This window comes from Vulpes vulpes, chromosome X (assembly GCF_048418805.1).
Source record: "Vulpes vulpes isolate BD-2025 chromosome X, VulVul3, whole genome shotgun sequence".
Taxonomy (NCBI): Eukaryota; Metazoa; Chordata; class Mammalia; order Carnivora; family Canidae; genus Vulpes; species Vulpes vulpes.
Genome location: NC_132796.1, coordinates 11,809,352 through 11,837,303, shown reverse-complemented (window position 1 = coordinate 11,837,303; position 27,952 = coordinate 11,809,352). Strand labels below are relative to the sequence as shown.

General features: G+C 42.3%; 1 protein-coding gene across 2 annotated transcripts in view; it reads left to right on the top strand.

The window, feature by feature from the left end:
• Window positions 1-27,619, top strand: part of ACE2 (angiotensin converting enzyme 2) — a 40,107-nt gene extending 12,488 nt beyond the window's left edge. Inside the window, exons 6-19 of one of the 2 annotated variants that reach the window (XM_025986728.2) lie at window positions 2,417-2,522; window positions 4,802-4,899; window positions 7,285-7,454; window positions 10,068-10,294; window positions 12,849-12,993; window positions 14,870-14,968; window positions 15,730-15,852; window positions 16,485-16,657; window positions 18,340-18,398; window positions 21,065-21,165; window positions 22,514-22,630; window positions 24,938-25,132; window positions 26,584-26,718; window positions 27,248-27,619. In XM_025986728.2, coding sequence (XP_025842513.2) covers window positions 2,417-2,522; window positions 4,802-4,899; window positions 7,285-7,454; window positions 10,068-10,294; window positions 12,849-12,993; window positions 14,870-14,968; window positions 15,730-15,852; window positions 16,485-16,657; window positions 18,340-18,398; window positions 21,065-21,165; window positions 22,514-22,630; window positions 24,938-25,132; window positions 26,584-26,692 — 1,722 coding nt within the window. In that variant the 3' untranslated portion in view covers window positions 26,693-26,718; window positions 27,248-27,619. Of the gene's footprint in view, window positions 1-2,416; window positions 2,523-4,801; window positions 4,900-7,284; window positions 7,455-10,067; window positions 10,295-12,848; window positions 12,994-14,869; window positions 14,969-15,729; window positions 15,853-16,484; window positions 16,658-18,339; window positions 18,399-21,064; window positions 21,166-22,513; window positions 22,631-24,937; window positions 25,133-26,583 lie in introns of both variants that reach the window. The other variant, XM_072743721.1, reaches the window with a different exon arrangement.
• Window positions 27,620-27,952: the final 333 nt, after the last annotated feature.

Below are 27,952 nucleotides of genomic sequence, written 5' to 3'. Positions count from 1 at the left end.
ACACTAGTCAGCCATTCCCAGGTCTCAGAGTTATGGAATATTAGAGCTTGAAAAGATTTTAAAGAATAATAGGGCAGGGGCGCCTGGGTGGCTCAGTGGTTGAGCACCTGCCTTTGGCTCAGGCTGTGATCCCGGAATCATAGGATCATGAGATCACGTGATCCTGGGATCAAGTCCCCCATTGGGTTCCCTGCAGGGAGCCTGCTTCTCTCTGTGCCTATCTCTCTCTCTCTCTCTCTCTCTCTCTCTCTCTCTGAGTCTCTCATGAATAAATAAATAAAATCTTTAAGAAAAAAAGAATAATAGGGCAACCTCTATGGATGATCAGAACTGCTGCCAATAGCAAGATTATAAGAAGGAAAGATTACAGGGAGGAATGTCTTTTAGATTATAAGAAGGAATAGTCTTGGTGAAATATTTGGGACCCACACTGTTTTTGTTAGCAGAGCTGTAGGCTTTGCTTCCTTCCTCAGGACAACTGATACTATTCTTTCTCTACCTTTGACTAAGGAAGTCTTTTAGGAAGGGAGAGTATCCCATGGACATTTCACAATGTCTCCTTCTTTCTTCATTTTGGCTCCCACTCTCTCCCTTACCCCTGTGCCTTCAAACTTATGTAGACCTCTCTGTCATAGCCTTAGTTAGACAGAACTATCAAAAATGGAAGTTGGAGAGGGGTACCTAGGTGGCTCAGTCAATTAAGCATCTGCCTTTGGCTCAGGTCATGATCCTAGGGTCCTGAGATCAAGTCGTGAATTGGGCTCCCTGCTTATCAGAGAGTCTGCTTCTTCCTCTCCTTCTGCCCCTTCCCCTCATTTGTGTACTCGCTCTCTTTCAAATAAATGAATAAAATCTCTTATTAAAAAGAGAAAGTTGGAGAAACAACTCCCCAGAAAAGAAATGGGCAAAAGATTTGAATGAGTACATCATCAAAGAAGTTATATAAATGGCAGATAAACAAGTAAAAAGTTGTTTAAAAAGTGCAAATTAAGACCATGATTAAAAACCACCACACAGGGCAGCCCAGGTAGCTCAGCAGTTTAGTGCTGCTTTCAGCCCAGGGCGTGATCCTGGAGACCTAGGATTGAGTCCCATGTCGGGCTCATAGCATGGAGCCTGCTTCTCCCTCTGCCTGTGCCTGTGCCCCCCATTTCTCTCTCTCTCTTTGTGTCTCTCATGATTAAATAAATAAAATCTTAAAAAAAAAACCACCACACAGGGGCACCTGGGTGGCTCAGTCAGTAAAGCATCTGACTTTGGCTTAGGTCATGATCTCGGGATCCTGGGATCAAGCATCGGGCTCCCCACTCAGTGAGGTTTCTGCTTGTCCTCCTTCCTCTCCTTCTGTCCCTTCCCCAACTCATGCTCTCTTTCTGTGTCTCTCTTAAATAAATAAATAATCTAAAAAACAGACCACACACATGCCAGAATGGTTATGGTTATGAAAGATTGGCATAGCAGGTGCTGGTGTGGGTGTGGAGACATTGCTGAGACACTGTAGAGACACAGAAATGCAAAATGGCACAACTGCTGTGGACAGTGGTTTGGCATTTCTTAAAAAGTTATACATTTATTATATGATTAAAGTATTCCACTCTTAGGTATCTATATGAGAGAAATGAAAATATGGATCCATACAAAGACTCATACATGAATGTTTATAGAAGTATCATTCATAATAGCCCCAAACTGGGAACAATCTAGTTGTCCTTTAACTGGTGAATTGTATCCATGAGATACTAAATGAAGCAAACTTGGATGTATTCATACAATGAAACTACTCAGTAATAAAAAGAATGAATGACTGATACATGTAATAACATGGATGAACCTAAAAATTATGCTGAGTGAAAGAAGCCAGACACCAAAGGTCATGTACTTAATGATTTCATTTACATGAAATTTCTAGAATAGACAAAACTATAGGGACAGGAAGCAGTTCAGTGATCTGGAGCTGAGGGTGGGACTGGATTTGACTGCAAATGGGCACAAGAAAAGTTTTTAGGTAATGGAAATATTCTAAAACTGGGTGGTAGTGAAAGTTGCCTAACATATAAATTTACTAAAACTCATGAAACTGTACATTTAAAAATGGGTGAATTTTGTGGGATGTAAATGGTACTTCAATCTATAAACAAAGGAAGTAGGTATCATCTTAAAAATGAATATTTTTTGCATCAGCTTTCATTTTGGGACCTGTATTCCTCCAGGTATGTTTAATGCTTTATGCAATGAAGCTAGTCATTATCAATATCTGGGAAGAAGAGATGTTTTCAAACTTTCCAGAATATTTGAAAAAAGAAATCAGAATTTAGGGAAATTCTAATTGTCTAAAGAGGTTCCTATTTTTAGTGTTGGGAATTGGAAATTGGAGTAGGCTACTCTTGGTCTTAAATTTTCTTTCTGGGCTTTTCAGATTATGCCATTGTATCAACATCTTCATGCTTATGTGAGGACAAAGTTGATGGACACCTACCCTTCCTATATCAGCCCAACTGGATGCCTCCCAGCCCATTTGCTTGGTAAGAAACTCCAGGAACTCTCGGTGTACTTTGTTCTTTGTTATTTCCACCAATAAAATTGTTTTTTGGAAGGAGGCCCAACATAAAACTTTTGGAATTTTTTGCGAATAAAGTTAGTAGCATTATCAAAATCACATTTTGCAAGCACTTTCTTCAACATTAAAGCCATTTAAAATTGTTCTTTATTGCATTACTTTATTTTACACATAAAAGGTTATTATGTTGGCCACAGTCTAAAGGATAAGGAGTTATTTAGGATAACTAGAAAGAAAACTCCGAGTTCAAATGAGAGTGGAAATTGGGAAAATAAGTTTACAATTTAAGTTGATTAACTAAGCTCTTGAAGTGGAGCTTGGCATTTTAGTATTATATTGTTAGTGCTTGGTAGGCTGGGGGTGGTCAGGGGTGAGAGAAAGGCTTTCTAGAATTAAGGTATAGCTTGAGTGAAAGCTTCATAAATTTATTCTAAACTGTACCAATTACTTTCACTGGAATCATATGGGTTATGAATGAAGTTTTTGCCATGAAGAAAAATGCCTAGCTTAAGAGGAGACTCAATCTTCCAAGAACTTTCTATCCTGCCACGGAGACTTTGTAGACCATGAAAGACCTAGGGTCTTTTACTGAATCATCTAATTCCCTTGTAGATAGTGGCCATCCTTCCTTCCTCTGTACCACTCCTTAGAAGCTAAGGTCAAATAAAATATGTGTTTGAAAAGTTCATGTCATGCATACATAGCGTTCCTACCAAACTAAGCTGCTGGTAGCTAATTCTGCTCAACAGCCAAAGCTCTCAGCAGGAGAGAATATGGACAAAGGGCCTGTAGAGACTTTTACTCTAAGGCAATATAGAAGTACTCTCTACAATGTCTTTAGCAGGAATTCTTCAGTAATTTAGTTTCTGCTTAAACCTGTCTGATGTAATGTGGCTCTTCCTTCCTTCCAAGGTAGATGAATCTATTGCCACGTGGCACCAGTTATAAGCAAGTTCTACCTTATATGGGACTGAATCAACACCCCTCTAATGTCTTCCATTCTTTACATCTAATTCTATGATATGAGGTTACTGAGAATATGTTCATTCTTGTTCTATAAGATGGCCTTCTAGATATTTTAAACAACCATTGTATAAGGCATAGCATAGTACCTGGCACAAGAGTACGTAACCAATATATTTTAGTGAGTATTATTGTTACCATAACGTATACGCTCTTTGCTTTTTTCCAGTGAAATATCCTGCACTGATTTTTAGCCATTCTTTAAAATCTCAATTTTCTAATTGTTCTCCTTTGGACAAACTAGCCCTTGTTGATGTCTTTGTCTTCAAATATCATGCTCATAATTGAACAATTACTCCAGATGACGTTTGGCCAATATAGAGTAAAAATGGTACCATGACTTCCTTTGTTTTAGACACTATAATTCTATTTATTTACCTTAAGATCACATTTGTGTTTTGGAAGCCATGTCACACTGTTTATTGGGTCCCTTTTGGTCTTTTGCATGTAGACTATGTTTCAGCCTAAAGTCACATATCACATATTTTTATATTGGATACATCTTTCCTTAAAATTTAAGCATAGGCCCTTATACTTATCTATACTAAATTTTATTGTTTAAAACATGAGTTCATTGGAGTATTATTCATGTTATGTTGCCCCATTCCTTTGGTACCAACATTCTGGTCTTGCCATTAGATTGACTTCTTGTAGATCCATCTTGCCTTTTAGGGTCTCCGACCTTGGAATCCAATTTAGCATTTGTTTGAGATGTTTGAAAAATTACCCAATTAAGTGTATTGCTATAGTATAGTGACAAAGGTGGAACTTTGTTACTAGTTAGTAGAGATTCCTGAATGATGATCCTATATGATCTCTCTTGAGTCCAATATTAGGAATTACTAATAGCTTAATTTGCAATATTTTGTTCCATGAATGATGGATTATATGAATGTTTCTAATCTATAGTAGCTATGATGTTGCATATATTTGATAAATTGTGCCTTTGAATTGTAATTTGAAATGGGAGAGACAGGAATAATCTTAATAAATCTTAACCTTTTAGAGGAGATAGTAAAAGAAGAGAGTCTTGAAAATTTTAAATAAGAAAACAAAAAGAGGTAATGAAAAGAAACTAGATTAAATCTAGAATACTGTATTTCTTACTTATAAGTAGGCCTTATAAGGCCTACTTACTTATCCTAATTTATGCAGTGTGTAAAATCAGGTCTACAATTCTGCTGTCTTTGCTATGTATTAACAAAATCTTTTTTTAAATAGGTGATATGTGGGGTAGATTTTGGACAAATCTGTACCCTTTGACAGTCCCCTTTGGACAGAAACCAAACATAGATGTTACTAATGCAATGGTGAACCAGGTAGGAAGAGGCCTTAAAAACTAAATCTAAATCCTCAACTTCATTTCTTTTTCTGCCATTTTTCTCTCCTTATCTTTTGCATATAAAACCATGTAGGGGGGCCTGGGTGGCTCAGTCAATTAAGCATCTGCCGTCAGCTCAGGTCATGATCCCAGGACCCTGGGATTGAGCCCCCAAGTTGGGCTTCCTGCTCAGTGAGTAGTGTCCTTCTCCTTCCCCTGCTTGCTCTCTCTCTCTTTCCCCCTCAAATAAATAAATAAAACCTTAAAAAATAATAAATGTATTTCTTATGTAGCTATCTTTTTATGGGAAAGTAATTTGCAATGTCAGCAACATCAAGTACCTTGAATGATAAGTATGGTATTGATCTTGATGAGAGATATTAAAAATGGAGATGAACTGAGTTTTCCATTAGGCAGTAAGATGTGAAATTACTGACTGGTTGGCATTATTCTTTCCAGAGTTAGTTGCTGCGAGGTAATCAGCCTATAATCTCTATGAACAGGAAAAAATGATATCCTTAGGAGATTTTTGCATATTTAAAAATTCACTATTGTTAGAAGTATTATGAGTCTTTAATTTTTAAATTAATTTTTTGTTACCATCTTGGCATAATGGTTTGGATTCACTGTGTTCCCTGCCATTGGTGAAATCATGTTATAGTTACATATTTTTCTTTATTTAGCTAACAATCTACATTTTCTGGGTACAATTTATGGTCATACTTCTATTGGCTGTATAAAATGTCTTCAGAGAGTTGCATCATGATTTCCTTTACTATTTACATATTGCTAGATTTTTCCTTGATACCAGTTTTAAACCTGTAAACAGCCATGCAGTGAAAATCTTCACATACATAACATATTCCTGGGAAAAGGCCATACCAAAATAAAAATGTGAAGCTGCAAGGGCCTCCAGACTCCCATAGCTATATTAGGTCTGGTTTCACAGCTGAGCAACAGCAGAGGCCCATCTGCATATAGCTCCTTAGACTATCTCCAGGATTGGTACATGCACCATCTCTCCTAAGGTCATCTTGACAACAAACCAATGAGACTATCAGGACGGGGATTGTGATGGATCCGTGTTGTAGGTGAGGCAACCGAGGCCTGGGTAAATGACTCACCCGAAGTCACAAAGATAATCAGTAGCAACCAAGGTTTGAGGTCAGGACTCCTAATATTTCCAGTCTCATTTTCCATTCATTCATTCTGCATTTAATAGATGTTAACTGTGCTTACTAGTCTACACTGTTCTGGTATACATACGTTCATTCTGCTTGAGAATGCCATACCTATTAATATCAATATTGCCTTTAAAGGGCAATAATAAAAAACATCCACAGTGTCACATCCTGTTTCAAATCCCCAAAGGCAATAGAGGAGAAAAACCAGACTTGACTGGTCTTTGAGATCAGAGAAAGTTTTCTGTGTCACCCAAAGTGATTCATGAATTATCTGCTAGTTGTACAATCTTAGTTTGCCTCATGTGGGCCTTATTTCCAAAGAAGTCCTGTCGGCTCCCAGAAGGGTTTGCTAAATGGCAGATACCTACTGCTGCCCCTCTCCAGTTCTGGAACATTCTGAAACTTTAGATTCCCATACAGACTATGAAGCCAATGCCTAGCTACTTACTGACCAATGTGTCACATGCAGGCCTATTTGGTTATAGAAGTCCATGACTTCATATGCACTTTATTGTTTCTGTCTTCCACTGAGCCTAATAGCACGGTCTCCTCCTTTGAAGGGGCTCAGTCAATGATGGTTTGTTTGAGTTGAATAGTATTTTAGCAAAGGGAAGGTCACTGTTGTTTGTTTATACTTGGAATACAAAAAATAAAGACAAAAACATCATACATAATCTCATGCAGTCGACTGTTAATTTTTGTATATCTCCTCATTAATATCACATTATATAAGTGGTTTATATATTTTACTTTTTCGCTTCATGTTAAATTATAAAAACATCAATAAAAAGACTTTATAAATTGAATTTATTTAGATTTTTCCATTCCATGAAGACATCATTATTTATTTAACCATTCTGGTGGAGGTTTCCACTTTTTTCTTTATTAAAAATCATCTTACATGTTGTACACCTTAAATTTACAGAATGTGATGTGTCCAATATGTCTTAATTTTTAAAAGTAAACAAAACCCCCCGATTTTAAATGGAATTCTTTGACCTAACTTCTGAGAATTTCCTAGGTTAGTTCCCTAGAGACAGGATTACTGAGATAAAGAGTATAAACACTTTGAAAGCTTGACATGTCCATACATGTCGCCAGATTGCCTTCCAGAAAAGTCATGCCTCTGTACATAGCCAACAGAAAGAATGCAGTTATTTTAATGCTAGAATGAAATGTTTTTTTTTTTTTTCTTCCAGAGCTGGGATGCAAGGAAGATATTCAAGGAGGCTGAGAAATTCTTTGTGTCTGTTGGCCTTCCCAACATGACTCAAGGATTCTGGGAGAACTCCATGCTAACTGAGCCAAGTGACAGCCGGAAAGTGGTCTGCCACCCCACAGCTTGGGACCTAGGGAAGGGTGACTTCAGGTAGTGAGGATGGTCCTTATATGGCTGTTACTAAACTGGGAAACAATGGAGACAGTGATGAGGATGGATTTGGATTTTTTCTCTGCTTTCCTGAGCACAGAAGGGATGTGTGAACTCCCCTTAAATGAGGGCTCAGGAGTCCATGAGAACGTATCTGGGCTTTTCCAGAAAAAATGGGATTATCAGCAGGCCCTGTCTTGAACTTTAGACAGTTTGCCTCACTTGAAATAATATGCACCCATTAGATTCACCAGGTCCTGGGAAGGGTGGTATCCCCATGAGAAAGATTTATAAAGGTGGCTGGGTGAGCCAGGCATTGTTCTATCCCATGTTTCTCTCCTGTGAATGAGACAGGACAGGTGAATAAATAATCTGGGATAGAAGAGAGAAAGGGACACCTGGGTGGCTCAGTGGTTGAGCACCTACCTTTGGCCCAGGGTGTGATCTTGGAGAACCGGGATTGAGTCCCGCATCGGGCTCCCTGCATGGAGCCTGCTTCTCTCTCTGCCTGTGTCTCTGCCTCTCTCTCTCCCTCTCTCTCTGTCTCTTATGAATAAATAAAATCTTTTTTAAAAAAAGAAGAATAGAGAAAGTGGTACGTGTTATAAGAAAACCACAGAGAACACTCTATGGGGAATTGGAAGAGAACTGACTACACCTGGAATAGGCTGTAGGTTCAGACAGGGCTTTTCGGGTGACATTTGGATTAGGCTTAAAAGATGAGAAGGGTTCGGACAGAGGGAGCTGGGAGGAAGACACTGGGCTGGGAGAAAAGCAGGATCAAATGCAGAGAGGCAGGACCTGGCATTGTGTACTGGAACCAGCAAGTTAGGCTAGAATAAAGGTCATGTGAAGAGGAGCCTGGGCTATGGCAGAGTGAACCCAGGCATTCGAACCCCAGGTGTGGCTGGGCAGCCTTGGGCAAGGTATTTGACCTTGGCTTTCATTTTCCTTATCTATAAACTGGAATGGTAATTTCCAGGTAGCAGGTTTGTGACTGTCTTAGGTTGGGTTTCCCAGCTTGAGAAGAAGATTCATTGAGGGACGAAGTCAGGCAAAGGGGAGTGAGGGAAGCAGGGTGGGCAGGGGAAAGAGTTAAGTAAGGTGTGGTCTCTGTTGGAAACTTGGCCTTCAGCTTGATCCCACTGGGCTCTCCGGGGCCTGATGTGTATCACAGTTGGTCACACCTTGAATGAAGAGGACTGGCCTTTTGTAACCCCACGTCAGTCAGCCACTGGCTGTGGACTGCCCCAGAGTGTGGGAAGACATTCTCTCCTGGTTGAGGCACCTCTCCTTTAGCCAAAGGCAGTGCACAAGGAAGCAGCTGTTGGTTTTTAACAGCGATAACTCAGGCTAACTGGGGGCCGGGTGGCTCTGCCTGGTGGAGCTGGTCTGCGCAGGACCCCAGAGGCAGGACCCCAGTGACAGGACCCCAGCGACATCCACTAGAGTGGGGCAGATAGCCCTTTTCTGTGAAGGGTCAGATAGTAAATAGTTTAGGCTTTGCGGGTCTCTGTTGAAACTACCCGGTTCTGCCCTTGCGGCATCAAAGCAGCCGTGGATTATACATAAACAAATGGTGCCTGTGTTCCAACGAAGACTTATTTATCAAAAACAGTTCACTGACTCTGGTGCTATAGTGAGGCTTAAACATGAGTGAGTATATGTACGTTTCCTAGCCTAGGCTACTAGGTACTGCAGACATGAAATATATCGTAGCTCTTCTTGTGATTGTTTCAAAAAAGAAGAGAGAAAAACCAGGGTAGAAAAGCAGGTCGTACTGGACTGTATTAAAGAGGTTGAGTTTCTTCCCCAGCACTGGGGGAGACTTAAAGGAGATTTATCAGGGGGTGACATGGTCAGAGTGGTAAGAAAATTAATTGGGAACTGACCCCTGCATTCACCTGAGTGCGACTGCTCTGGCCAAGTTGAACAGGACCACTACCTAACTGCCAAATGCAGCCCTTATTGCATTGGGTCACTGAAGCCTTAGACGAGGTTTACAAGTTTTCTTTAAAATGCCACTTTTCATTGTCTTCCGCCTTGTCCTGCTCTTCTGGACTTCTTTGACCTCTTTCTCTCTCTGAATCATCTTTCTCTACTCTGTATGGGACCACCTAGGCCTTTGTTTTTGGCCCTCTTTCCTTTATTTTTTTATGAAAGATTTTATTTATTTATTTATTTATTTATTTATTTATAAATTTTTATGAAAAATTTTTATGAAAGATTTTATTTATTTATTATACACACACACACACACACAGAGGCAGAGACACAGGCAGAGGGAGAAGCAGGCTTCATGCAGGGAGCCCAATGTGGGACTCGATCCCAAGTCTCCAGGATCGTGCCCTGGGCTGAAGGCGGTGCTAAACCATTGAGCCACCCAGGCTGCTCTGCTTATCTTTCTATTAGTTTGTGAGCAATAGGATTCAGCCCTGCCCATCACTGTATATTGAGCACCTTGTACAGTTTCAGAAGTAAGTCCTCAAGATTCATTGGTGAACAAATCTTGCAAAGATGATCCAAGCTACCAAAATCCTATACTGCTCTTACTATGATGATTAAATTAATTTCATTGAGATTAATTTTAATCTTGCCCATTTTTTTGTTCAGGATCAAGATGTGCACAAAGGTAACGATGGATGACTTCCTGACAGCCCATCATGAGATGGGACACATCCAGTATGACATGGCATATGCCGCACAACCCTTCCTGCTAAGAAATGGAGCTAATGAAGGGTTCCATGAAGCTGTTGGGGAAATCATGTCACTTTCTGCAGCTACACCCAACCATTTGAAAAACATTGGTCTTCTGCCTCCTAGTTTTTTCGAAGACAGTGGTATGGACATTTTTTCATGGCTTGTTTTGGGGATTCTTTAGTTGGTTGTGGGCAAAGGTATTTATTATCACATGTGGGATATATTTAATTTTTGCCACATAAAGTATATGATATTTATGGGTAGCTGGAATTGCTACTGGTAGAAACATTTTTTAAAGAATATATCACAAGGGGCACCTGGGTGGCTCAGTTGATTAAGCGTCTGACCCTTGATTTCAGCTCAGGTCATGATCTTGGGATTGTGAGATTGAGGCCCATGTCAGTCTGGGCGTACAGCCTGCTTGGGTTTCTCCCTTTCTCTCTCCCTCTGCCCCTCCCCCCTCCCTAAGAAAATAAGAATGTATCACAACAAGCCAACTTGTGGTTTTGTATCTTTGAAAAAGGCATAAGAGAGGTGACTGAATGAATGGTCTTGGAACTCTAAGAAACATCTAATGGGGGTGGGGGAAGATGCTAAAACAGGCCCACAGAACTGAAATGGCTTATCCAAGGTCACCCAGCTAATTAGTGTTAGAATTCTGACTAGATCCTTCTGGTTCTAGGTAAAAACCACCCGAAATGTGAGAGCAGGAACATTCTAAAAACCGTTTTGCAGAGGTAGCAAACTGAAGACAAGAGGGGAAAAGTAATGAGCCTGAGGTCAAAGGCAACATAGCAGAACAAGAACCAGAGCCCTAAAGCTTTCCCCATAATATTATGCAAAGCAAAGTGTGATTTGAAATTTGAGTTCTTAAAGAACAGGTGGTGGAATATCAAGACTGGATGGGACTGAAATGTTTTCTTCACCCAGCTGAAGCATAAAATTGCCCCTGTAACATCCCCTCAGCTCCATGCTATCCTTCAACATCTTTGCCCAAGGCAGCCTGTTTCTCGTTGGATGGCTGGGACTTGATGGCACATGATGAATGTTCACGAGATCCAGATTCTTCACTGAACATGCCGTGGCTTTTGATTCTTCCTTGTAAAAGGATACTTAGAGCCAAATATGTTCTCTTCTGTACGTTTCTCTCCCCTCATTTTAGTTATTTAGTTCAAAACATCAGCTCCACTGGCTGGAACGTTTGGTCAATGAGGTCAAGGTCATAAGCTCCATCATTGTGAGGGCAATTCACTGTGCCTTGATTTCTGGCTCCAGACTTTGGTAATCTCATGAAGGCCTGGGAGTAGGTCAGTGTAAAGCCATCATCACATCTGAAAGTTACTGTAAGCACAGACCCAATGGGTAATAGACGAGTAACAACATCCTCCCATGAAGGGAGCAGCAAAGGATAGGGAGTTCACAGCAACCGCACACGTTGCCTGATTTTTTTTTTAGAATTTTATTTTATTTTAATTTATTTATGATAGTCACACAGAGAGAGAGAGAGAGAGAGACAGACAGACAGACAGAGACAGAGACACAGGCAGAGGGAGGAGAAGCAGGCTCCATGCACCGGGAGCCCGACGTGGGATTCGATCCTGGGTCTCCAGGATCGCGCCCTGGGTCAAAGGAAGGCGCCAAACTGCTGCGCCACCCAGGGATCCCACGTTGCCTGATTTTAAAATGTAATTTTTAAGTCAATTAACAGACATCTATTTGTTTTTATCATTTTTAAAATTTTCCCTGACACCAGGCAAAGATGATTGAATCACGAGGATAGTACTAGACGTGGTTATACCATTGGTTTGAAAAACTCTTGCTTCCTTCCTTGACTCTACCCCTGATCTGTGAATGATGTTAAATAAATTCCTTCATTCCTTCTCTTCCTCCCTCCTTCTCTTTTCCTTGCCTACTTTCTTCTTTCAAAGATATTTACTGAGCATATAATATGTGCAAGGCATTTTTCTCAACACTAGGCACTTGGTGTGCCAAGTAGATAGTATCCCCCTGTTTACAGTTCATTGAGCTTCATTTGTACACTAGGGATAAGCTCGACTGCTTTTTTACACCACTAAATAAAGAATAAATGAGATCACATAATTTGTTAAAGCATTTTAAACTGAGGTGAAGAAGATGTCAGTATATTTAAAGTGTACTATACTTCTGATTATCCAGTGGATAGTTTCTTCTAGGGAGGCTATTTTTTGTGTTTTTCCTCCCTGGTTTACTGGCTTTTGGCCACATATGTCTAATATTTGTTTATTTAACAAAGACTGAGAGAGGGTATTATATAGGAGACACCAGGCTAGGTATATAGTCTTGAATGAAACATTAACTGTCACTGCCTTCATGGAGCTTACAAGAATAAACAGTATGACAGTAGATGAAATAGCCCTAATTGGCTCTGATAAGAGATACTTAATGAAGGCAGTTGACACCAATGAAAAATTGAGGATTAGGTGTTACTTGCAGGTTCATTTTACCTTGTTCTATCCTAGTCTTCACCCTCCTCCAAGTCCCTTGGCTGAGAAAATGAATATATAAGTATTATTATGTCCACTGTCAGCATTTCTCACATAATCATCCTTGTTGTAAGTATATCTTGAGGAATAATATCTTGAGATTGGAAAGTTAACACAAAACATCCACTGTCATCCTCATGTTAATATTTACCCTTTTCCATTTTACTTTCAGAAACAGAAATAAACTTTCTACTCAAACAAGCACTTACAATTGTTGGAACTCTACCATTTACTTACATGTTAGAAAAGTGGAGGTGGATGGTCTTTAAGGGTGAAATTCCCAAAGACCAGTGGATGAAAACTTGGTGGGAGATGAAGTAAGTCAATGAATATGCAATCAGTAGAATGTTTTTTCTTGTGATTTTGCCACTATCTAAAAGCATTTGACTGGCCTGTACACACACATGCACATGCACATGCACACATGCGAGACACACAGGCACACATGCTGCCTTTTTATTTTTTAAGTCTCCATTTGGGTACTTTCTCCTCAGATAACATTTCCTTGGTTCCACCCTCCCCTAAGGAGGACCAGGTGACACAACTTCTCATGGTTCATCTTAAGTGCTCAGTCACCCAATAAACTGTGATATTTTAGGCAAAGCACTGGGGATCCAATACTGATCATTTCAGATGTTTTCTTTGACTTCAAAGAATTTTTAGTCTATGGAGGGATGTGGGAAATGAAACCATGGCGATATGTTCTGTTGTGTTGGGAATGTATGGGGATCCATGAACATCCAAGGCAAGATCCAAAGCCCAATCTGATGGGTCACATGAGGAGAGGCATATGAGTTGAGCTCTGAGAAAGAGGTGGGAGTTGGCCAGGTGTATGTAGAGGGGAACAGAGAGAATTCCAGGCTAGTGAGAGCCTGGCACTTTTGGGAAACAGATGATGATCCCTTTCAATAGTTTCAGCACTATATTCTTCATTGCAGTAGCCCAAGTACCTTGCACGGTGCCTGGGATGTACAGGTATGAATCAATGGGTTTGGGAAGAAAGAATTGCAAGAGAAGACAGATATGAAGGGAAGGAAGGAAGGAAGGAAGGAAGGAAGGAAGGAAAGAAGGAAAGAAGGAAAGAAGGAAAGGCAAGGCAAGAAGGAAGAAGGGAGGAAGGAAGGGGAAGAGGAAGAATAATCTTTCCATCCTCTATTAGTCAGACTCCTGTCAATTATTTTTGCTTTGTTTTTCTTATTTTTCCGTTCTGTGGTGAAGATCTACCCATATAACATTCAGTCCTGTATCCATTAGTCTAAGTCAGTGCCACTGTTCTGCCAAGATTCTCTGTTGACATAAATCCTACCTGGGAGGAAGGAGGCAGCAGTGATAATGACTATTTCTAGCATTTAAGTATTACTGCATTTGTGTCTGAAGTGATTCCACAATCCAAAAGGACAAATGTCTTAAGATTAAATAATGCCAAATACATGGTTTCCCTACTTTTTTTTAACCTTTTTTTTTCTGATTGAATTAATTATTGATCCCTTTTAAAAGTTTATTTTGAAAGTAAATGGTACCAGGCCCTTAAAATCATTCATTGTGCATTAATCACTCCATTAATTCAACAAATATACATGCAGCCTTTCCTTAGCACTAGGCACCATGCTTGACACTGGAACCATAAAGGTGACAGGGACAGCCCTGCCCTCCAGGGACCTCCAGTCCTCAGGGCTCAGAAGAAGCTGTGTGTGAAGACTTGTAAAACACAGAGAGAAATGCCAAAGGAGCACAGCTAGAGAAGGCTGCGGGGGCTGGAGGGGCTCACTGTGCCGGCGGGTGGGTGGGATCGGAGGCAGGCCTCACAGAGGAGCGGGCCCTCGAGCTAGCCTTGAAGAATTGGTAAGAGGTCAATTTTACAAAATTCTGTCTGCCAGGAGCACATTAAATGTGGTGCCAAAGAGGGATTATGAAGACTTTCACCGTACATTTTTGGCCACACAATGCTCTTTATTAAATTAGTGTATTGAAGATGCAGCCGTTTTCCAGCGGTAGATTCTGGATGAATTTAAAAAGAGAGAGATCACCACATCAGGGCTTTATTCTGTAATTTTTTTTACACTGTTTGTATTTCACCTGATAACCAATTCCAGTCTAAATGCCATTGGCAGACAAAACCACACTAGCTGCATCCAACTGTACCTTTCTGTGACAAGTGCCTCCTGGCTCATGTATCTGCTTTTTTCCCCAAAGGCGAAATATAGTCGGGGTGGTGGAACCTGTGCCCCATGATGAAACATACTGCGACCCTGCATCTCTGTTCCATGTTGCTAATGATTACTCATTCATCAGGTAAGTGACGGTTTTCTTCTCACTGTTTAACTTCCAGGCTTTGTGAACAGCTGTGCTAATGGCAAAGAAATAGGGATCCATGAAGTAATGACTATAATTTCTCTCCCTATTTCTACTCTCCTTCCCCCTAGAACCTCAAAACAGATCATCAATTTTAATTCAGTTTAACTCAGCATGATTTATTGGGTCCAATAAAACTTACGTGAAATCTCTTCTCCACCATGAAGGAATTCATAGTATCCTTGGGGGAAATAAAATCATCTTTGTTTGTCTTCTTGTTACTGGCAGTGTTCAGAATAACTGTAATGGAGTATTTTTAATTTGAAGTCCAAAAACTTCTATTCTTTACCTATTAGTCTCAGATCTTGAATTTGCTGAACCTCAAGGTTTTTTTTTTATTTGGAAGATAGAAATAATATTATTGGCCTGCCATAAGAACCAATTGGCATTGTTTATATGAAAGGGCCATAAATATGTAAAACACAATACAAATGTGAACTAACATGTAACAAAGTGATAGTGCCTTAGTAATCAACTGATACATAAATACAAGTAGGTTATGATGAGTCTGTAGGAGTCATATTTTGGTCTTTCTGGAGAAAGAGGTTGGACTAATATCTCTTTGGTTACTAGAGCCTCAGAATTTATTTTTTATTTTTTTTATTTTTTAGCCTCAGAATTTAAATATATGCCTCAATCTATGAGTCTAGCAAAGTAACTAAACACAGGACTGCTCTCTTGCTTCTTTGTCTATTTTACAGATATTACACAAGGACCATTTATCAATTCCAGTTTCAAGAAGCCCTTTGTCAAATAGCTAAACATGAAGGTCCCCTACACAAGTGTGATATCTCCAATTCCAGTGAAGCTGGGCAGAAGCTGCTGTAAGAAATACTTCAAGGGGCACCTGGGGGCTCAATTGGTTGAGCGTCCAACTCTTGGTTTCGGCTCGGGTTGTGATCTCATGGTGGTGGGGTTGAGCCCTGCATCGGGCTCCTCTCTCAGCAAGGAGTCTGCTTGAAGAGTCTCTTCCTCTGCCCCTCCCCCTAATAGTCCTCTCTCTCTTTCAGATACATAGGTGAATCTCTCGCTCTCTCTTCTTTTTTTAAAAGAAATACTTCAAAATGTTTAACCTCTCCTGCTATCCAGTATTACTCACTTCCATGCCTAGGTTTGAATTTGATTTCCTTGTTCTAAAAAGAAAAATTTTGAACTCAAAATGTCCTCATCCACAAATTAAACGTTTATTTAATGGTCACACAGGAACCTAGACCATGTGATGGCTGGACAGTCTATCTTCTCTCCATATCATAACTAACTACAGAACTCCCTTTGTAGTCATTGGAAGGAAAGAGATTGAAGGATGAATATATCCATTAACCTGCCTTATTTTCTTATCTGCCTGGAGCAAACTTAGCCAAGCCAAAGAGGAGAAACCATAAATCATAGTGTAAATATGTGTACATCTGGAATTCCTCAAAAAGCCCTGAACCCACCCTTCCCTTTTTTCATGTAGTGAAATGCTAAAACTTGGAAAATCAAAACCCTGGACCTACGCTTTGGAAATTGTTGTAGGAGCAAAGAATATGGATGTAAGGCCACTGCTTAACTACTTTGAACCCTTGTTTACCTGGCTGAAAGAGCAAAATAGGAATTCTTTTGTGGGATGGAACACTGACTGGAGTCCATGTGAGTACATTGAGTTGACACATTTAAAATTACTCCCTTTCTGCTTCCCCTAGCCTCCTCCAGCCCATTTCATGGGGCCATGACACAGCCGAGTATGTTTTCCATGTAGACCCTGCTTCTGACTGTGCTATGGTAGCAGCTTCCATTTTATTGGGGAGGAAGCACATTTGTTGAGCACTTAAGTGTATATTGGGCATGACGAAAACTACACACACACACACACACACACACACACATTTTCTCTCTCTTTTTTAAAAAAATGTATTTATTTATTTATTCATGAGAGACACATAGAGAAAGAGAGGCAGAGACACAGGCAGAGGGAGAAGCAGGCTCCATGCAGGGAGCCTGATGTGGGACTTGATCCCAAGTCTCCAGGATCATGCTCTGGGCTGAAGGCGGTGCTAAACCGCTGAGCCACCCGGGCTGCCCTCTCTCTTTCAAGTCTGCTTTATTAGCCCCATATTTAAAATAAAAGAGTATAACACTCCCCAACCCACTGCACTCAAATCCTGCTCTTCAAAGACAAATTTTTTAAAATCAATTTTAATGCTATTACCTCTTCTTTCTGGCAGTTACACTCATTTCTGAACATTTTTGTTTATATTGTTTCACTATTGGTCAGTTTTATGCATGCATCTCTTACTCCTCCACCTCCCTTTCTCATCTACCAATAAAGTTTTAATATGTTTAATTTTTTATTTTTTTTAAAGATTTATTTATTTATTTATTTATTCATTCATTCATTCATTCATTCATTCATCCATGAGAGACAGAGACAGAGAGAGAGGCAGAGACACAGGCAGAGGGAGAAGCAGGCTCCATTCAGGGAGCCTGATGTGGGATTTGATCCCAGGTCTCCAGGATCAAGCCCTGGACCGAAGGCAGGTGCTAAATCGCTGAGCCACCCAGGGATCCCCTTAATAATTTTTATAAGAAATTATCAGTATTTATATCATAATGCCTGAAGAACCAAGTAATATACTATTTTAAATCCTTTCTTATGTAGCTCTTTGTCCTGGAGTTTCTACTGCCTTGTTTTCTTAGTGTCTAATTTGCTATCAACATTGCATTTATCTTTTCCAGGTATTTCAACATATCTATTTTTTTCAGTCTTATCTTTTTCCTTAAGATTTCCCTCTTAGAGTCTTCCATTCTTCTGTCTCAATCTGGACCACACAGTTTTCGTCCTGAGTCATCCATCCTTTTGCTGCTTTCCTGGGTTGAATTCATTGCTTCCTGGATTCCATGTCTTCTTTCTTGGATCACCTCTTGTTTTGCTGCACCAGAGCCTCCAATGACTTTCTTAGCAAGACCATGTGGGGTAGGAGGATCAACTATGTCCCACAGTGACTTTAACCATATGTTGACTTTCATTCTCCTTGTTTTCAGTATGGTATCTTCTTCCCACCCCCAGCTGTACTCGAATCCCAAGCCTTTCTGGGATTTTCTGGGACTTTTGGGGTCTGTACTCCCCCGAGTACACTAGGCCATGGCTTCCTGACGCTTGAGAAAGCACTTACCCCTCCTCCATTACTTCTCATTTTCAAAAAATGTATTTATACCTGTTAATAAAATAAAATTCCTTTACTATAACTTTGGTGGGATCTTGGGAAGGGAAGGAATTAAATGCACATGGTTGATCTGTCATCTGTAACAGTCTGTGATTTCTCTTTAATCAGACGCTGACCAAAGCATTAAAGTGAGGATAAGCCTAAAATCAGCTCTTGGAGAAAAAGCAGTGAGTATTCTGGACAGTGTGTTCATTTTCTTTTTTTAAAAAAAGATTTACTTATTTATTTATTTGAGAGAGTGCACATGGAGGGGCAGAGGGAGAAGGAAAAGGGGAGAAGCAGACTCCCGGGGAGGGGTGGACTCTGACTCTGGGGCTCTATCTCATGACCCTGAGATCATGATCTGAGCCACCCAGGCACTCCCGTCCTTTACTTCTTAATGCACTCCCTTAAACAGGACCAATAAGCCCATTCCAGTGTGGTCTAAAAGAAAACAGGCCACATGTTTCTTTTAAAATCTACAAGCTCAGATTCTGGCCTTCGGGTCTTGGGGTTTTTCTTTTTTCTTTTCTTTTCTTTTTCTCTCTTTTTTTTAGTAACACATTCCTTATTGGATTGGTATGTCTATTTTTTCCTTGTTACTTTCAAGGTGTTATGAAGATCAATGAGAAAACATCCAATCTTAAATATCAAGTGTTCACCCTCTTTAAAAAAAATTTTTTTTATTTGAGAAAGAGAGAGAACAAGCAGGGGGAGCGGCAGTGGGAGAAGCAGGCTCCCTATTGAGCAGGGGGCTTGATTCCAGAACCCCAGGATCATGACCTGATCCAAAGGCAGAGGCTTAACTGATTGAGTCACCCAGGTGCCCCAAGTGTCCACCCTCTTAATTCACTCTTACCACCATTACTTGTATTTGAGGAAGAGGACAAGGTTATATTTTGAGAGATTGTTTTCAGAAGTCGAGTAGTTTTGCTTTGTTTTGTTTTAGTCAATCATTCATATCCTGGGAACTTGTTAAAAATATCAAATCTTATCCCCCAACCCTGGACCTGCTTAATCCAAATCTGTATTTTCAACAAGTCACAAGACTGGAAAGCTCTGATTTACAGCACAGTTTCTCAAACCTGGCCGCACCCTGGGGTCACATGGGATGCTTTAAAAATATTAAAACTCGAGTCCCACTCCCAGAGATTCTGACTTAATTGTTTGGCAGCGTAGCATCAAGAGTTCTAAAAATTCTGCAGGTGATTCTAATTACAGCCAAACTTGAGAACTACTGATGTATATCTGCATTGGGGGCTACCCAAATGTTTCATGGAAAACCAAATTCCTCACATCTGAGTGTGAATTTCTTACAGCAGCTATTGCTCTGATAGACACCTGTCTCGGGCTAGCCAGGCTGAAGAAGCAGTGGCTTTGGGAAAGAGGAGAAAACAGGGCATCCCCAGACAGATGGGCAGCACAGGAGGCCATGCAGGATGAGAAGGACGGTCAGGTGGAGCAGTCCAGGGCGCTATAGAAAATTGTGGTTTGCATTGGGTAGAGCCCAAGATTACATTTCTACCCTCTTCCTTTTCCTGGCAAGTTAAATATTCCCTAAGGCTCCACAGTAGTTACAGTGTCATTTTCCTAGCTAAGTAAGACAGCCAAGCATAGATAACACAGGAGTAAAAAAAAATGAACATGTAAGAAAGAAAGAATAAAAATGAAGGTGCATCACTTCCCAAACTTTAAGCGTTCCGATTTCTAGTTCTTAACCATCGTTGAATGTTTGTGGGATTATTTCTCCATCATCTTTTTATTAGCTCTTGATGCTATGAGGCCTGTTGGCTGAGCAGCAGGCTGCTCGGGTGAAACCGGCCCCATGCTTTAGCACACCTAAACATCAGGCCAGAGTACGGGCAGTTGGAGCTGTTGCATGGCTAAGTCCACCTGGATCTTTGGCATTGTTTTGTGAACTCAACCTTTACTTACAGTAACCAGAATATTCATAGTAGCAATATTAATAACATTATTATTGTTATGAAAGCAGCTTTTCTTCCATACCTGAGTGGTATCAAGCTGAAGTTAATAATTCTTTTGTGAAACCTTGTCAATTGTTTTTTCTAAATGAGAGAGAGAGAGGCAACATTTGAGCCATTCACTGATCTCTACTGCCAGCTACTGGAGGAGAGTGAATGCTTTTTTCCCCCCTCTTTTTGCAAATATTCATCGGGTATGCAAATACACCAGCTGTTTGTTTAGCACTCAAAGACCAGAACAAATTACCTTGTTTCCAAACACTTATTTTTCCCTTCGAACCTCAAGTTTCTTTTTTACACTTGTACATATCTGAGAACTCACTATAAACATAGTGAAAGCTCTGCATCTTTGTCTACAACACATGGACTTTTTTTGTCTTAAGCCAATTTTTAAATTTCAAGTATAACTAACGGTGTCATATTAGTCTCAGGTGTACAATACATGGACATTTGAACCAAACCCATGACTCGCATAACTCCCATCTACAAACCTGCCCCCAGGATGTTTATTTCAGCTCCTACCAAACTGAAGTCAAGGGATCGGTGAAGGGGACCTCAAAGCACAGGTGCCTGACCAGCAAGGTTATCACCGCCTGGGAGCTTGTTAGACATACAAATTCTCGGGTCTCCTCCCAGACCTTCTGAATTAGAAACTCAGGAGGGTAGGGCCCACTATTCAATGGTTTAACCGGTATTCAGTGGTTTAACAAGCCCTCCAGGTGCGGCTGGTGCTCACCCAAGGAGGAGGTCACTGACTAATGAAGAGTAAGATTCTCTGGAGTATTAGAGCATTTAAAAATACTTCTGGAATAGGAGGTTTTGAGTGTATCCTATGACCCCTACTGAGCAGTCCTTCTCTTTTGTATTTGCAGTATGAATGGAATAACAATGAAATGTACTTGTTCCGGTCATCTATTGCATATGCCATGAGACGGTATTTTTCAGAAGTCAAAAAGCAGACGATTCCTTTTGTGTGAGTTGATTCTCTGTGCTCTCGAGTTACTCCAACCAGGACTTCTCTTTCTCTTGGGTCTGAGAAGATATTATGTTTAAACTTTTATTCAAGTGAAATGAAGAACAACCTCCTAATGACTTTGAAACATCTATGCTATCCTGGAACTCAGGCCATTCTCTTTAGGGAGGACAGTGACTTACTTGACTTGTAGATGGCAAGAGCCTTGTTCTCCCTCCCCCACTCCTCCCTTCTTCTCTCCCTTCCTCTTCCCTCTTTCTGCCCCCACCCCCGCCCTCCACCAGATGCTTCCTCCACCCTTGAGACTGACAGGAAAAGGCAGACATCTCTGCCTTCATTGAACTTGCATTCTAATATGTGCTTCATGTGTGTTACAATCAGCAAAATATGTTAAGTGAAATATAGTAGAATGAGATGGTGACAAGCTGGAGGGAGGAAAGTACCAAATTACTTTTGGTGTCTAGAGGTCAGCCTTAACTGCAACGGTCAGAAAAGGCCTCATGAACCCTTGAGCAGACAACTGAAGCAAAGAGGGCGCCAGCAAGGCAGACGGATGAGGGGGAAGGTAGCAGGTGGAAAGGTCCTGAGGCACGGATATCCTCCCCCTGTTGAAGGAACAGCAAGGAGGCCAATGAGGCTGGAGCAGTGAGCTCCTAGAAGACAAGTAGGAGCTGTGGCCAGGGTGGTAGTGGGCCATGGGGGTGGGAAGGGGACGAGAATGTTTGCGTGGGCCTCGCAAGCCAGCCGTTCCAAGGACGTTGGCTTTCTTCTGAGTGAGAGGGGCTGGGAGCCACAGGGTCTGCTTTAGCTTCTGTTAGGATCCCTGTGGCAGCTGGGAGAGCGCAGTCTTGTCCCATTGTCCCGGAAAGCCCACTCCACCCCCCCCCCAGCTGTGGGTGTAACACGCTGGGGTCGGCAGCGTGGAGCAGGGTGGAGGATCCGAACACACCATGTCTGTTCATGGTACTGAGCCATCACTGCCCACAGTGGGGTTTATCACAGTCCTGGCCATGCCACCCAACCGGTGGTTCCTCGCTGCTTCTCTGGCTGCTTTCAGTTCGACACCATTCTGTCATTAAGAAGGAACCGGGATTCACACAGGGGGGCAGAACAAATCGTGCCAATAGTGTGTTATCACAACTTAGGTCACTGAGTTCAAGTGCTTTGGGAAGAGCTAAGGATTTGGGGACAATCCCCTCCTTCCGTTGTTTGCACTCACTCATGTCTCTTGACTTCGTCCTGTGACGCACCCCCCACCCCAGCTCCCTTTCCACTGGCAAGGGAAGCACCCAGTCTCTCTGTTGTGTCCTTGGCCACGAGCGAAGATGTTTCCTTTGTTTCTCTGCAGGGAGGATAACGTGTGGGTGAGCGATCTGAAACCAAGAATCTCCTTCAACTTCTTTGTCACTTCACCTGGAAATGTGTCTGACATCATTCCCAGAACTGAAGTTGAAAAGGCCATCAGGTGATTTTATTTTCAAACAAACTGTAAGGGTGGGGGTAGGTAACAAAAGCCACCACAACAGTCACTGGTGGTTTAGTGTGCTTTGTGCCCGGCACTGTTCTCAGCCATTTACAGCTTAAAAACGTGGGTTTTGGGATCCCTGGGTGGCGCAGCGGTTTGGCGCCTGCCTTTGGCCCAGGGCGCGATCCTGGAGACCCGGGATCGAATCCCACGTCGGGCTCCCGGTGCATTGGAACCTGCTTCTCCCTCTGCCTGTGTCTCTGCCCCTCTCTCTCTCTCTCTCTCTCTCTCTCTCTCTCTCTCTCTCTCTCTCTGTGACTATCATAAATAAATAAAAAAAAAGTGGGGTTTAATTCCAGAAGGATCTCCTAGTAAGGGAACTCTCTTGATTTGGACTTCTCTGGATGCAGGCCCTTCAACAGTATCTGAACATAAGTAGTTCATTTGGGAGGTGATCTCAAAAAGCTCTGAGAAAGCATAGGGGACAGAGGATGGAAGGAAGGTGATAAATGACGTGTTACCAAGCAAGGGACCACTGCTGGGGAATTCTGGGAGACTGAGCAGAATGTGCACCTGAATTGTCCCGTCAGTGCTGGTGTATTTATCCACCACCTCTCACCAGTCACTGGTTGAGAACTGCCCGACAGGTGATGTGACTTTTCCAGCATTTCTGGCTTGCAGGCCAGTAAGGCCCTTGTGGCCTGAGGATACTCTTGGGCAGAGGCAGCAGGTACCGGCTGAAGAGAGTCCGGCCTGCACGCACGGAGAATGGTAGATGCAGAAGGGTCACGGACACATTTTGCCACCATTTGCTATAGGGACTTGGATGAAGGAATCATTTTAGCAACCAGAGTCTGAAATGAGGTAGGCAAGAATAGGATTCCTTAGGCATCGGTTGGCCTTCACACTAGGAGAGGGACTTGCTATGGGCAGTGAGCATCTAGAAGGAACGACTGGCCCAATGTGCCACATCTGTTTCCCCAAACAGCAGGAGTGAAGAATGGATAGATGTAGATGTTTTCCCTTGTCACCAAAAAACAAAACAAAACAAAACAAAACAAAACAAAAAGCTGAAGATACCCGCTGCTATGGAGGAGTTCACTAGGTGGCCCTCTTGAGCTGCTGTTCATCTTTGGAAACAAATCTAAGACCCGCCCGGAAAAGTGTGTCTGGAAAATCTGGCTTAGTTGCAGTATACAACCCACCCACGCACAGAGCCTTCACTGCCTGCCTCCAAATGACTTGTTTTTGTCTTGGGGAAAAGTGCCAGCTGAGATCATCATAAAAGAGCCCAGCCCTCCTTGTGAGCTGCAGGGGCTCTCAAACTTACTGCTTCCAGAAGGACTTGACACACTTTCAGGCTGAGGTTACATGGCTAATTCTGCTTCGGTTGATGTCCCTCTCTCCTTCTGATCTCCTGACCTACACTACACCCAAGGGTAGAAGGACGGGCTGCCAGACACTTTGGCTTTCAATCCAGAATATTCTCACTTTCCCTATTTTGTTTTAAAAATAATCTTCATCCTTTTTTGCTCGATAAAATTTAGCTATATCCCCTCCCAGTGATGGAGAAATTGGCGAAGGCCCCTCTCCTGTGTTCCTCCCTTGCCTCCAAAGGTCAATGCCTTTTTAAAAAGAGATTTTATTTATTTATTCATCACACACACACACACACACACACACACACACACACACACACACAGAGAGAGAGAGAGAAGCAGAGACAGAGAAGCAGGCTCCACGCAGGGAGCCCAATGCGGGACTTGATCCCGGGACTCCAGGATCATGCCCTGGGCAGAAGGCAGGCGCTAAACTGCTGAGCCACCCAGGCGTCCCAGGTCCATGTCTTTTATTTGGAAAATGTAACTGTCAAGACCTGGGTATAGGGCCCAACGATTGATTTGCAGAAGAGATGTACCCAATTGTCCTTTTCCATTATCTGATATAAAGTCATTGTAGACATACTCTGACAGAAGGGAAATTCTTGCCAAATAGGTTGACTTAACCTTTACAGCACAGCAGTCACAAATGAACAAGTGCCAGCCAGTTGCACATTTCCACACTCGCAACCCAATTTTCCAAGGAAGCTGTTGCCAGACCTAATCTAGGCTGCAGGACATGAAAGGTGCCTAATTGTCAAATCTCCTATTTTTCATCGGACCTGGTTATCTGCTTTGAGTTCACCGCTATTTAAGGTATATATTCTTAGGATAAGCTTTATCACGTCCTTTCAGGGGCCAATGATGTAAGAAGTAAATCATTACACACCGTTTTGTTTAGCTTAAGTGTTTTGCTTTTTGGAAATAGGATGTACCGGGGCCGTATCAATGATGTTTTCCGCCTGGATGACAACAGCCTGGAGTTTCTGGGGATTCAGCCAACACTGGGACCCCCTTATGAGCCACCTGTCACCATCTGGCTGATTGTTTTTGGGGTCGTGATGGGAGTGGTGGTGGTTGGTATTGTCCTGCTCATCTTCTCTGGGATCAGGAATCGAAGGAAGTAAGTGACCTTTCCTCGACTTACCTATCTCAAAACAGAAAGGTTTAGGGAAAACTAACTGGCAAATTTGCAGTAAGTGGTAGGCTGTATGAGCCAACTACTTATTTGGACAATTTTGCACCTAAATATGCAGTGTCTGAGATTTCCCAGGTTTCATCAGCACTTTGCCTTCCTATCAAGCGCCGGCCCACAGTCGACACTCAGCCTGGGGTTTCGAGTGTGCCCTGGTAAACTCCATCCTGGCCACAGCGTCCTCTCCCTACTGCCAAGAGGCCCTGAAAACTCAGCAGGTGTGAGCAGGCCTGAGCCGTGAGCAGGCCGGCTCAGGGGGCTGTCCTCACTCGTAGTCTTCCTTGGTCTAGAAATGAAGTGATATACAGCAATGGTTGGCACTGTGAAATCCTTCAAGAATGAGCTCTAAGATTTGCTCCATACAGCCGCCCTTCCATCCCCTTCCTTCCCCCTCAGGTGGCCCAGGCTCCCTGTCATCCCCTTAGCTCGTGGGCCCCAGTACTTCTCATTCGTCCTTAAGTTGAAGATCCAAGTTCATGGAGGATTTAAATCGTCAGAGACCTGATTTATACTCGTGCTCTGCCACTAGTTGGCCTTTCTGACATTGAGAAATCACTGGCTTTCGCTGGGCTTCTGTAATTAAGGTGAATATTCTGTAGTACCTGACAAAACTCTGTGCGCATCCAGGTTGCTTAAATGTGTTCCTGATGGAATTTTGACATGCACTGGTCTAGTCTGACTGATTCTTCACCATAGAGATTTTTAGTTCCCTAAGGTGGCTTCAGTTAAAAAAAAAATAGGCATTGAATAGAAGACATTCATATTATTAGAATTTTAAAAATATGGAAGGGGGGAAGCCTGGATGGCTCAGCGGTTTAGTGCCGCCTTCGGCCCAGGGCGTGATCCTGAAGACCCGGGATCGAGTCCCACGTCGGGCTCCCTGCATGGAGTCTGCTTCTCCCTCTGCCTGTGTCTCTGCCTCTCTCTCTCTCTCTCTCTCTCTCTCTCTCATGAATAAATAAATAAAATCTTAAAAAAAGAATGAGGCAACTGGCTAAATGACCACTTCACTCCTAAAAATAATAATTGTGGTTGATACTTGTTGAGGCCTGCGTGCCAGGTACTGTGAGCACTCTGCTAGCACTAGCTCGGTGACTCGGTGAAGGGGCATCATTTGCCAAATAGGCAAACTGAGGTACAGAGGCACCCTCCCTATGACCCCAGACCACAGAGGTTTCTGTGGTCTCCCATGCCCCGCCAGGCATTGTGCCAACCACTCATGGGGCATGTTCTCTAGGGGACCACAGTCCATTGGGAGGGGGCTGATTCATTGAGGAGGAGATGCTAAGGTGTCCGAGATGCCTGGGCCAGTGGGGTCCGAGGGAGGCAGTGTCCATCCAGCGGTACTTATACTAAGGCTACTTTACTCTATTTAACAGGAATGATCAAGCAAGAGGTGAAGAAAATCCTTATGCCTCCGTGGACTTGAGTAAAGGAGAAAATAATCCAGGATTCCAAAATGTGGATGATGCTCAGACTTCATTTTAGGAAAATCTGTTTTATTCCCTCTTGAGGTGATTTTTATTATCGTCTGTACCATAAAATTAACATTTACGTATATGAGATTATAAAGATGTCATTAAATATCAAAACTATGGCTCTGTTCAGGAATAGTTCTCCCAAGAAGACATGCCTGGGGAGAGGGCATCTTCACTGGCTTTCAGTATTTATTTCTGCCTTGAGATTCCACCTCTGCTCCTATTTGAGAGTAATAGAGAAAACGTGTCTTTGGCCTTGCGAGCTACTCGGGCGGGGTGGGTGGGGGGGCCGTAATGGAAGTGGAAATGTTTGTTGCATGGCCAGAGTCAAAACAGAAAAGAGGGGCTATATGGTGGGAGCAATTGGGGCCTTGTATGGAATCCGGATGGATCTCTTTCAAGGACAGTGTCCATGAGTTGCTGGCAGGGTTGCAGGAGCGAGAGTGGCATATGCTGTTCACTTTAAGTGTAAAGGATGGCACACTCTTTTCACATTAAGTTCATCTAAGTACTATAGCGGTCTGCCCACAGATCCAGTGATTGGACTGGATCATGCTTTCTTCAGGATGACAGGTGTAACGGAGAGAGAAGAATCCAGAGAGCTGTTCACAGATGTTGCCTTTTCACTTCCAAGCTGCTTGATCATCATCTTCCTGACAACGTAAAACTAGCCTCAGGGGCCTCCAGGAACCACCCCCCCCAACCCCTCCACCTCCCTACCCCTCCCCTGCCCCCCATCTCTGCGCCAGAGCACACCTCACTTCTATTGTTTCAATAGAAACTCACTTCTATTGTTCTCTCTGGAGTGACTAGAAATCTCAACTGAAGGTCATCCTCTGAAGTGGGTACCCAACCTCTTAGCTCTTGTATTCACCCTCGATGTCTGAGCAGTGCTGAGCACCAAGCAGACACTCAATAAATACTTACTAGATTCACACTCCTGCGGTCTCACGTGTACTTATGTGCTGGGGCTTCTATCTGCTTCTCCCTTCCATCTGCCTGCCTGAGACCCTTGACTTCTCAAACGTCTTGGAATGTGTCCCAATTTCTTAAATTGCTTTATTGTACAAAGCAGCTGTAAGACCAATCTAAAAAGAGGTGTGTTAAGATTGCTTATGCCATCAGGTTAGGGACCAAGCCTAACACTCCTTTTGTACATCTCAGAATCCAGCCCAGTTCTGAGCACGGCATCCACTACACACCAAAGACTGATTCAAAGTAGATGAAAATATCCAAACTCTACTCATCAACTCACTCTCTGTGGTGACCA